This window comes from Fistularia commersonii, chromosome 6 (genome assembly GCF_037954325.1).
Source record: "Fistularia commersonii isolate RoL2024-O1a breed Wild chromosome 6, RoL_Fcom_v1.0, whole genome shotgun sequence".
In the NCBI taxonomy this organism is placed as follows: domain Eukaryota; kingdom Metazoa; phylum Chordata; class Actinopteri; order Syngnathiformes; family Fistulariidae; genus Fistularia; species Fistularia commersonii.
Window position 1 is genome coordinate 17,959,759 of NC_141289.1, and position 12,271 is coordinate 17,972,029.

Consider the following 12,271-nt stretch of genomic DNA (forward strand, 5'->3'; position numbering starts at 1 on the left):
CATTTTTTCAAAATGTTCCTTGTATACCTTGAAAAAAATACGATGAACACGAATGTGAATATAAAAACAAAATAAACAAAAAAACAACCCCATACAGAACTAATCAAAACCACGAAAAAAAACGTCAACAAACTAGAAGATATATTTAGAGTTCATTATGTCTGATGTTTTTGCAAGTCACAATACTCTGAAGACAAAGCTTTATTTGCTGCATGGAATTACATCAATTCTACATACAGTTTTTAAGTATTACAAAGCATCTGTCCTAATTAAGTATCTGTAGCTAATGTGTCATGGTTAAATATTATTTAGAATTTGACAAAGTCGCAGTTGAAAGTGAAATAGCGTCAGTTTTTTTTTTCTTACATGAGATGAAAAATAGTTTTAGATAACTATCAAGAATGAACACAATTTAAATGTATAACTGTCACACCTTCATCATAATTTCCTCTGTTTTAATAAATATAAGATTGCGCAACTGCACTTATCCTGGGAGAAAAGTATTACCTCCTCCTCCTCTCTTGTTTCATGCTGCTCTGAGCCGGAAGTGCAGTCAAAACCGGAAGTCGTCATCGGAGGCATGCCGGGTTTCCCGCGAAGACTGATTCCCTTAAACCGGTGACGGATCCGTGGCTCCGGTAAGAGTCCGTGTTAACCGGTCAAACCGCCGCCGATCCACGCGTCAATCGGTGAGAATATACGGACAGGAGGGACGCCAGCGCGATCTTTTACCGGAAGTGCTCACTTTACCGCGGAGCAGCGTGTCACGCAGAATTCCGTTGTGAAAACTGAAGAAATAGCGGTTCTCTGACTGATAGCAAACATCGACGCATTGTTGGCTGAAAAGTGTTATAATATTTCAATAAGGAATGCCTTATCTTTAATTCGGCGTGGTTCCTCGGAGTGGAAACGTCCGAGTTTTGGCCAGAATGAAACGTTTATTTTCTGCTACGCAGTCGCTCTCTGCGTTCGTCTGTGCTGGTTTGTTTTCATTTGTCACGTATTGACGTTGCATCCAATCGGAGCCAGAAAATGCCAAGTTAAAAAGTCTAGCTCGTTATACGATGGCTTTTTGGGTTAAAAAATACTGACATCCTTAAAAATATCGACTTATTCACCTGCTGTTCACCAGGTTTTGTGTTCATTTATATTAAAATAGTTAATTATACAAACGAAGCCCTGAAAAATACAAGGATGTGGAATTGATTTTTCTCAATTTTCTGGCTTCCTTCCCATGTGAAATCTGCTGTATGTATAAATGATTGGAAACTATGTGTGTGTGTGTGTGTGTGTGTGTGTGTGTGTGTGTGTGTGTGTGTGTGTGCGTTTGACTGAGACTTCTGTTTGTGAAGGGAAACAAAGATGCTTTACAACCTATGAAACTTGCTGTCATCCATCTTTTCCAGAGTTTTGCCATCATGAGTAAACAGAAGGGGAGAAACAACCACCTGCCAGAGGAAGAGTGTATCGCACAGGTGTGTGTGTGTGTGTTTCCTGTCCACAGTTACAGTTCACAACTACAGCATACTTCATTTGTTCCAGTGAGCCGTGTGTGTGTGTGTGTGTGTGTGTGTGTGTGTGTGTGTGTGTGTGTGTGTGTGTGTGTGTGTGTGTGTGTGTGTGTGTGTGTGTGTGTGACATGTTTTCTTTCAGCTGCAAACCATCCTGAGGGAGAGACTCTGCAACCAGCAGCTACCGGAAGCTGCAGCGGGAGTGGAGGCTCAACACAAGTAGGTTTACTTATTTACCAACAAAAGAAATGTTTATCTTTCCACAATATTTAAAGAAACCTATCTGTCGATTATCTTATAATAATATGTCCCTTCTTTTTTTATAATTTTTTTTTGGTGCTGTTCTTTATTTAATGTTATGTGTCTTAAACTTTTCTGACTTGGACAAATTCTTACAGACATTTTAGTTTGTACCTTTTTTCAGATGTGACTTTGTGATTTTCAACTTATGTAATTTATGTTTAGGTATAATTTTATAACTGACAGGCAGATATTTAAAAAAAAATAAAAATCTTCAACATCATGATGAAATGCCTGGATTTTCCCTCCATTTTATCAGCTGAATTGGAAGTTATAGAACCGCAAAACAAAAGGCAATAGTTTATTTTTTTTTTTTTTTATCTGTCTCTTGATGCGGAAGTCGTGTAATTACAAGCTAAATGAAAGAAAAAAATATCACCTCCAAATATATCCTTTGCAAAAATTGGAATTTCGTAAGCGAAAGCCCTCAGACGCAACCCCAGGAACCCCAACTCTGGGATCAGGGCTGCAGGTACAGGCGATGAAGGTAATGTGGAGCTCTGCGCCCGTGGGAGTGACCCAGTTAAACACGGACCTGACAGCTTTGTCCCAGTTTGAGTCCGGAGAGGCTCCGGCGCCCGGGACGGGAGTCTCGGGTGTTCGTCTGCGGGCCGCGACCAAAATCCCCCCGCGACAGTTTCCTCACACCCGACTGGTTTGTGATCCAGACACCTGCTGGAGCTGCTGAGGCGGACGTCCGTTCACGGGGAGAGCAACTCCGTGTTGGTCGTCGGGCCGCGGGGAGCCGGGAAAACGACGGTGAGCCTCCGCCGTCGGACGAAAAAGAGCCAAAGACGAACGTCTCGGGTCGCTTTCGTCCCGGTCGTGACCGTGTGTGTCGGTGTCTGGTCTCCAGCTGCTGCGCTGCGTGTTGAGGGACCTGATGGCGGAGAAGGAGGTGCAGAAAACGCTTCTGCAGGTTCATCTGAATGGTGAGTCCTCTCATTTTGCCTTCCACCTGCTGGACATTTAGAAAAGTAATAAATATATACATATTAACATTCGTTTCAAAGCATTCTACGGCCCCTTTGAGTCAGATATTTTAAAGTTGACTTTCAGACGTTGTTCATTTTGACAAAATTCAGATCCACCTGAGTTCGTTATCACTCGAAATAGTCTGTAGTTGTTATTTTTCATCAGTTGGGAGCATTTTGAAACTTTGAGAATTAAAACCGACTCCTGTTTTTGGAGCTAAAAAAATAAATCTTTGTTATTAAATATTAAGAGACATTGAAATACGTTTCTTATGCGATTTAAGACAAATGTTGCTGTTTTTTTTTTTTTTCCCAGAGGTACGTTCATGTACATTGCAATAAACTGTAAGCAAGTACACCTGTGTTATAAAACAACAGTTTTGCAGCTGTGCTAAATCACTAGTAATATGCACCAAAAATACCTTTTTTACGCAGTTTTAAAAAGCAGTTTTAAAAAATGCCACATGCACCGGAGAGTGTTTTAGAAAACATTGTTTCCTTAATATCAGAAATGTCAAAATATTAGTAAATCACATTGATTCAACTTTTTACTTGTTCAGCAATTACAATAAGAATAAGAACAACTTTATTTATCCCGAAGGAGTTTCAAGTAAAACATAACAATAATAAATAATAGTAGGAAATTGTATAAACAGTAAAAAAAAAAAAAAAAAGTGGGGAGACTAAGAAATACAAATAAAACTATTAAGTGTCAAAGTCAAGACTATAAAGTGTTTTAAGGTCTTAAGTACAAAGATAAATTGTTGTCCGTTATCCTGTAAAATCGTTTTTTACTGACACAGAAGGAGGATGGGCCCCCAAAAATTTGATTTAAGAATGAACGCCTCAGTCGTCACTGAAATTGTTTTCTATCAGCATTTTAAGTTCATCACCAAACCGATGTTTCCCACGTCCTCCTCCTCCTGGCTGAGGCTCGCGGGAACCGCAGGGTTTCTCTGACGCTCGCTGTGCGTCCCGCAGGCCTCCTGCAGACCAACGACAGAATAGCGCTCAAAGAAATAACCCGGCAGCTGAACCTGGAAAACGTTGTGGGTGACAAAGTCTTCGTAAGTGTCCCGGACGCGTCGAACATCCAGTTTCACGGATGGCGACCTAAAAAAAAAAACGAGCCTTTCATTCGTGCGTTTCAGGGAAGTTTCGCGGAAAACCTGGCGTTCCTGCTGGACGCTCTGAAGAAAGGTGAGAGGCCGAGGCTTCGCCGAGCGTTCTGGGATTTGACGCGGACTCGTCATCCGTCCTTCCCTCCGCGCAGGCGATCGCAGCAGCAGCCGGCCCGTGCTCTTCGTCCTGGATGAGTTCGACCTGTTCGCCCACCACAAGAACCAAACGCTGCTCTACAACCTGTTCGACGTGTCCCAGTCGGCCCAGGCGCCCGTCGCCGTGGTGGGGATCACCTGCAGGCTGGTGGGCGAGACTCCGCCGTCGCCCGTCTCCGCGAGATCCCGCCGACGGCGTTTAAACCGTTTCGGCCTCGATTCGCAGGACGTCCTGGAGCTGCTGGAGAAGCGGGTCAAGTCGCGGTTCTCCCACCGGCAGATCCACCTGCTGAGCAGCCCGACCTTCCCTCAGTACCTGGACCGCTTCCGGACCCGGCTCGGCCTGCAGGACGACTTCCCCGACGGCGGGTTCGCCGCGGACTGGAACGGCAGCCTCCAGGTCGGTCGCACACCTGCCGCTTCGAGGGGGAGGCTTCCAGAAATCTTTTTATTTCTCACATTGTAAGGAAATCTCAAGGCATTACTGCTTTCTAAAGAAAATCAAGTCGCTGAGAATTTTTTTTTTAATTAAAGCATGAATGGTTCTTAAACACTTAAACACACTATGTAGTGTGTGTGTGTGTGTACGTTTGTGTGTCTGTCCAAAAAAAAAAAAAAAAACCCTCACTAACCCAAGCTTACTGTTCTGTATATTTCCTGTGCATCGTGTATTTGCAGTCCCTATGTCCTCTATTGTAAGTCGCTTTGGATAAAAGCGTCTGCCAAATGCAATGTAATGTAATGTAAAAATAATTGATGATTACAATTTGTTTCAGGATCATTCGGAAGTGTGTTTTTTTTTTTTTTTTTTTTTTACCAATAAATCAGAGTGTGTTTGCGCTGCTGCGTCCCCTGCTGGACACGCTGAGGCTCATCACATATCAGGTTTTTAAAATCGACGTCGTCTTTCAGAGTCTGTGTGAGGACCAATCCGCGCAGGACGTTTTACGCGCGCATTTCAACGCCAGCACAGACTTCCGCTCCCTGAACATGCTGCTGGTGAGACACCACACACACACACACACACACACACTCACACACTCACAGTCAACGCGCTCAAACTGGTGTGTTTTCATGCGCAGATGCTGTGTTTATGCCGCGTCACGGCAGCAAATCCCGCCATCAAACCCGTCGACCTCCTGGAAGCCAGTCGGTTGTGTTTAAGCGACGCTAAAGTCAACATGCTCCACGGTAGCTGATCTTATTACCGTTGTAATAACTACGCATTTAAAGTCGCCTTGTTTTTTCCTGCACGGCGTGTCGGTTTCTCGTCTCGGGTCGTCTTTTTTTTTTTTTTTACGACATTTTCTCTCTCTGTCGCCTGAGGTCTCTCCATCCTGGAGCTCTGCTTGATCATCGCCATGAAGCACCTGAACGACATCTATGAAGGAGAACCCTTCAACCTTCAGATGGTCCACAACGGTACTCCCGAACTCTCTCACGGAAAGAGAAACGCGAACGTAAAAGCCTCTGCCTGATCTGGATTTTTTTTATTTTTTCCTCCATGTTTCAGAGTTTAAGAAGTTCCTGCAGAGAAAGTCCAGCTCCATGTACAACTTCGACCAGCGTGTCGTCATGAAGGTCGGCATCAAGGTCAGAGAGTCCGGATATTTAAGCGAACCGTTCCAACGATCCCGCCTCCTCCTCCTCCGCCTCAGGCCTTCGAGCACCTGCAGGAGCTGGAGCTGATCCGGCCGGTCGAAGGCGCGTCGGCCAAAATACAGCGGGAGTTCCAGCTGATGAGACTGGTGTTGGACCACAGTCAGATCATGGAGGCTCTGCAGAAGTACCCGCAGTGCCCCACTGACATCAAGCAGTGGGCCATGTCTGCCTTTGGCTAAAAACTCTGAATTCTGCGCTTTAAACTCACTTACTTTCTTCCAAATCTACGCACCTGCTTTTTAATGTGAGACAATAAATGTGAAAATAAAAATTAGGCTCGACGCTTCAGAGGTCGGGTGTTTATAGTCAAAACAGTCGTCGGTGACCTTTCCTCGACCTTTGCACCCGATTATGTAGAATGTCACTTCTGCCATCGGCGAAACGTAAAAAAACGAATTCTGAACGTAATGCTTGTTTTCTGTATTAAACCCAGAACCTCCCACCCGGTTCTATTTAAGTTTCAAGAGCGTTTCCAGGAACATCTGGGTAGGAGGGACAGCCTTCAGCACTTGAATGCTGCCATCTAGTGGTAGATATTTGTAGTCCAAACTGACCCGATAAACTACAAGGACGGCCGCCCGCTTCAGAATAAGAGTCAGGGGTCTTTTCTCTTTCCTCGGTTATTTTCCAGGGCATTCCGGATGGCGCGACCCAGATACGCTCGCGCGCGGAAGGACTTCATCGGGCCGACGCCGCCCCGTATTTTTTGTCGCCCGGCATTCCGGTGGCAATCGATTAACCCGGCCTGACCTAAACATCTTAAATGTTTGAGGCGCTTCAGATATAGGGGAACGCCGTAAATCGGTTTCCGGGAAAATGTAAATCCTTCCAGAGCGTTTCGAGTTCGACCGCTCGCCACCGAGCCGGATGGAACGGCTCATAAAATTTGTCCTTCAGGTTTGCACAAAGGGGAACAAAGGGCACATTGCGCGCAGCCTGCCTGCTAAAAATAACACAGTCGGTGCAACCAAAACACACAGGGACTCGACATTCTGCTCGCAATTACACTCTGAATAAAAAGAAAAAAAAAATCCAGACCACCTTCACAAACACAAGCGTTCTGGAGAGACAAAATATCACCACGGCTATTAAAAGGACGTATGAATTTGAATGTTTGAGCTGTTTTTTTTTTTTTGTCTTTTTTTTTTTAACCCTAATCCACAGAGCAAACCCGCTCGGTTTCTTCGCAAAAGACAGAAATAAGACAATATGGCGGGGCGGCGAAGGGCAGTTACGCGGAAGAAATGAGAAGATGGGCAATCACAATCTAAAAACACATTTATTTACATCACGTGGATCACTTCAACTGATAAAAACCACGACCGGCTAACACTAGCCGAGAGTCGCAGCGCTGACCACGTTTGTCTCCGCTGGGGTTTTGAATGCATCCAAGGTTTCTGGAGGTTTTTCTGCTGTAATACTGAGCGAAGGCCTCGCCCTTCCCTCCCGGAGGAGGTCAGAGGCGAGAATCACTGGAAACCGGGAGGCAAAGACTTGGTTGTTTCTACAGAAAACCCAGTGGGATGCGGCCTTTTTTTTTTTTTTTTTTTTTGTGATGGACTTTTAAAAAGTTTTTTTTTCCGCTCTGAAATTCCAGACCTCGGCGTCGAGTCACATTTTCACTTTTTTTTTTTTTTTTTTTTTCTTTTCTGCCGTGAACATAAAACGCGCAGTCACGTGTACGAGCAGCGAAGAAGAAATGACAATTTTTCATCATTTTTACAGAATCATCAAACCCACTGAGTCCTGACCACCGAGTCGAACGGTCGCTCTCCCGGCCGGAGGGACCACAAACCTTGCGAGCATTCTCACCATCGAGAGTCTGCGTCGGCAGATCCTGGATCAGCGCTGCAACTCGGAGAACCTCGGGGAAATGTGGGGTCGAAAAGATGTCGTGTTTTTTCTTTTTCTTTTTTTTTTTTTTTTTTTTTTTTTTTTTTTTTCCTTTTTTGTAGAAACTTCTAGCCGGGCGACCAGACTTGTCTTGCTAAACAGGACAATCCTGGAGGCGGGGCCGTCGAAGTTCAATGTTTCCTCTAGAATCTTACCAACAGTTGGGAAAAAAGCAGGAGGTTGAGATGCTGGAATGGAACACTTGCAGCGGATGATTTTATTATCACATGTGGAGTATTGCATTTTTCGCTCTCAGAGAGAGAGAGAGAGCTTCAAGGGCTCCTCAAAACACAACCGTCAGGAGATCCGAGTAGGTTCCTTGAGGAATGCCAGGGACCGATTAATCATTTTATTTATTCATTTTCTTTTTTTGTTTGCGAGGAACCTGTAAGTGCTTTCTGGGATCCCTTACAAATTACTCCGATGAGCCTCTAGCTTTTAGCTTACACAAAGCTCAGATTATCTTACGGACAGACAGTTTTGAATCAAAATACAAGAAAGTATAAATTAATGTAGAGGAAACACTGAATTTCACACTCACTTATAAAGATTCAGCTCAGAGTATATAGTTGATACAGGTATTTATGTTCTCATGTCTGTACATAATCTAGACTGCTTAAAATAGTGGGGGGGGGGGGGGGGGGGGGCAACAAGACACAAATGTTTCACTGGTAGTTAATATGCACAGCAATGTGAGGTGCTGGGCTGGAGGAAGTCGCTGCAGAAAAAAAAAAACAGAAAGCCTGACGGCGGGAAAATCCATTCCTGCACCTTTGACGAGTTCCCGATAAAACATTCTGACCATGTCGGGACCCAAGATTTATCCGCTTCGTTAGATTGTCTCCCATTGCTTCGCATGACGACGCGGACAAAACAAAAAAAAAAAAAAGTTCGCCTTCCTTAAATGTTTAAGATTAGAGATTTAAAATCGCACGGCGGGATTTCCAATCGAGCGACGCCGTCGGGAAAATGTCACCGGCTCGCGCTCTGTGACGCCCCCCCCCCCCCTTCCCGCTCTGTGCATTTTGAGCGCCCGCTAGTCGGTAACATCGCGCAACATCTCAAGAGGTCAAGGAGCGATCAGCTGGTGAGCAAACAGCCAGCGAGTATCTGAACAGAGCTCCCGCTGCGTCAGGTTTTCTACAGCGACGGGGCACAATCACACGAAACCAGCCAGAAGCAAAGCCCTCTAAAGGTACACGGGGCCGGGCTCGATCCATCAAGGTACACACAATACTGGATTCCAGGAGTCTGAAGAACATTCATTCTCGGTCATTTGTCCGTAGACTGAATAGTAAGAAGCATGTTACAGTTTATATCTTTTTTTTTTTTTTTTTTTATCTTTTTGAATTACTGAAAGTATTTCCTGAATTACAACTGAAACCCCCCCCCCCCCATCCCCCCCACCCCACCCCACCCCCGACAATAATCATAAAATCGTGCCGACTCTTAGAACTTTTATTTTGAGTCGCACCTGAGTTCCGAACCCCCCCCCCCAAAAAAAACCTCAGGCCTGTAAATTAAAAAATAAATACAACATATCAATATGCAAGGTCAAAGATTTAAAAAAAAAAAAAAAAAAAAAAAGAAAAAAAAAAAGAAAATTAAAATGCTACAAGTTATTTTGTGTGTGTATACTGAAAGTCACTCCTGCAGCTGATCCTTACAGAAGTGTAGGGTAGTTTGCGGCACTGGTTGCATATAACTCGCTAGAACTTAGAAAAGCATAGTACTGAATCCCTGAATGGTATTTGTTGGTTTGGGACAGTTTCTCAGGCACAGTTTAAGCTCAAACACTAAACCGGGTTTCACCGTCTAAATACAGTACCGGGATGTGAACGCCAGCCGTAACCAACGAGGCCGTTTCTTTTTAAAAAATTCACTTGGGTGCCGACGCATCGTCGAGGGTCTCGGTACGAAACCGGGGGAAGGAAATAGAAATAGAATTCCTAATCTTATTTCGCGCCACAGGCGCCTCGCTGATTCGTTTTCCTTTTTAGTAAGAGGTCCTTCGCTGTTGTCGGGTCTCGAACGAACAAGATAACGTATCGACACTCGGATGAAAGAACTTCTGTTTTTGCTTCCGCCGAACGTGAAGGAGCTTGTTTTTGCTTTAAAAAAGAAAAAAAAAAATAAAAATTTGGAATTGCACTCCTGTTCCTACGGCAGGACCTCGGTTTTGATTTTGGTTTTACTTGCCACACTCTTTAACTCCCCGAAATTTCCCTGTGAGTGAGGTAGTGCTTGTTGAAGGGCTTGCTGGGATTTGCAGTACAGATCGTCCCTGACTGTTCAAGCTTCATGAGGAGCTTAAAGGTTCTGTATGTGACATGGAGGAAAAACGCGGCGCCGCGGCGCTAGCGTGTTTGCTTGCGTTGGCCGGCCACCCTGCGATAAAGCCGCCCCTCGCTAATCCGTCCGACAGGATGTTTTTTTGGCTTTAAAAATCACAGCCGTCTGTTTATCCCACGACCAAATGACCCGAATCATTGTAACTTTATTATCGGTTTCCTGGCGAAGCTAACTACCTAGCTGCCCCCCCCCCCCCCAATGGCCCAGCCAATGATGAGTTTCCGGGAATCGGCGTGTTTTTCTGTCTCCATAGCGACGGCTGATGTTTGTGATAATCAAAACGAACGAAAATTTGCTGCGGCCAAGAATGATCATCATCCTCAGCGTCGCGCTGACAGGATAATACGCTGAAAAAACTGAAGATAAACAATCTCAAGTCGATAGATCAACCTGAGAGTGGTTATAAACTTCACGAAAACATAATTTTCTCTTTTTTTTGGATGACGGCGTCCAATGTCCAAATACTTGAAAAACAAAAGTAGTTTTTTTTTTTTTTTTCCTTTGAAAACTAGGCACTTCTTTCTCTTGACGCACACCGTGTTCAGGAATTCCTGAACGTGAATATAGTCTAAAGCGCCGGCGCTGCTCGGGGGCACGCTTTCTGGGAGAAAAAAAAAAAAAAAAAAAAAAACACGCCGACGCGGAGATAATGAAGTCGAATAACGCTTTAGGAACGAAAAAAGACGTGACGTTTTCACACCGGGACGTGTCGGGGCACCGAGGCCGCGATTTCCCGACGATCATGAACCGACGTGCGCCGGTTAAAACCGCCTCGGGGGGTTACGACACGCGACCTCCATGACGTTCTACACGCCGCATACAGAACCTTTAAGCGATTTGTGTTTCCGGATAGGACCAAAAGGAAGGAGCAGCAAAAAGAAGTGGTATCGATGCAAAGCTCATGCTACGGTATGTAAATACGACGATGGCTTCAACTTCCTTCAGGTTGTTTGTGTTTTTGCAATATTAACGTGCAGATGTTTTCGCGCGCTTGCAGTGCCGTTCGCCCCCCCTCCTCCCCTCCCCCGCCGACCGTCACCGTGTATTCGGCGTATTTTTCGGTTTTGGTCGAAAAAAAAAAAGACCCTTTATTAACCGGGACGGCCGCCGACTTCATGTGTTTAAAAAAAAAAGGAAACAAAAAAAGTTCTCGCGGTTGAATCCGAATGTTGCGCCACAGTTTGGAGGCTGAGAGAAAATACCCAGCTGTGTTAACCGCCGGGGCAGGTTTTGACTTTCCGGTTGAGTTTTTCTCTTAAATCCTTTTATCGAACTCTGCTCGGCTCTCGGACGTCGCCGCTACACTTGATATCGACTTAAAAAAACCTAAAACGACCCGCTTTTTACGAAGCAGGAGCCAAAACGATGTTAAAAAAAAAAAACAACTATCGCCTCGATGAGAGATGGTTTGGTTGTCCGTTCCGAGTTCGAACTCACCAGCTGATTTTAAAATGCTTGATTTTAAACTGTGTCCCGTTAAAACTGTCCCAAAGCTTGAGGAGAGACTGCGGGTTTGCCGGCACCAGTGTTCAATGTCCCTCAGAGGAAATAAAAGATTCAAAAATGCCGTTGCTGTGTTCACAGCGACGACAGATACATCCGTTTTGCCTGACATCTACAAGAGTAACTATTGTGGATACGTAGAAATGGCACCAGGATGAGAGAGAGAAAGAGTTCTCCTAGTCTCCACTTGTCCGATCGTGGAATAGCCGTGGGATCGGTCGGTTCGTCTCGATAGTCGAAACCAACGACTCCAGCCAGCGTGAGAGAACTTTTGGGTAGGAAAAAAAAAAAAAAAAACATCTTTAGCAGCCGACGCTGGACCGGGGGTTCGTACGAGTGGCGGGAGCTGTTGGTCAGCGAGGTCATTTCAGGTGAACGCTGTGGTTCTTTTGGTCGTGAAGTGGAGACATCGTCATGGTAACTTACAGAGGAGACCGAATCCGCTCCGTAGAGTCATATTCAAAATGAAGCGTCTACCTCTTAAAAACTAATCTCGGAAAAAAAAAAACGCCACAATCAGTCTAGAGGATTTTTCTTTTTTTTTTTTTTTTTTTTTTTCTTGACCGTTTTTCCTCCCGGTGCCTTTCCGCCTTTTCGCCGGCTTTGACAAAAATGATGCTCCTCAAATTTGGGAATCACGGTGGATTCGGGATTGTGTTTTTCTTTGAGCGACGGCTGCCCGGGATTTCTGCGCAGAGCAGAGTAGCTTGGTGGGAGGGCGTTGCAGGCATGGCCCGCGACGGGGGGGATGGATGGGGGGGGACACGCTGGTCGGGCTTGTGTGTGTGTGTGTGTGTGT

The 12,271-nt window shown here is 45.1% G+C and overlaps 1 protein-coding gene across 1 annotated transcript; it reads left to right on the plus strand.

The window, feature by feature from the left end:
- The first annotated feature begins 581 nt into the window (after positions 1-581).
- orc4 (origin recognition complex, subunit 4) lies at positions 582-6,030 on the plus strand. The gene is made up of 14 exons (XM_086148517.1): positions 582-638; positions 1,407-1,475; positions 1,654-1,730; positions 2,480-2,570; positions 2,668-2,743; positions 3,767-3,852; positions 3,937-3,985; positions 4,059-4,210; positions 4,289-4,462; positions 4,975-5,061; positions 5,145-5,253; positions 5,389-5,484; positions 5,576-5,643; positions 5,721-6,030. Exons 2-14 carry the CDS (start codon positions 1,419-1,421, stop codon positions 5,901-5,903), a joined length of 1,305 nt encoding a protein of 434 aa, XP_086004643.1. The 5' UTR covers positions 582-638; positions 1,407-1,418; the 3' UTR covers positions 5,904-6,030.
- Positions 6,031-12,271: the final 6,241 nt, after the last annotated feature.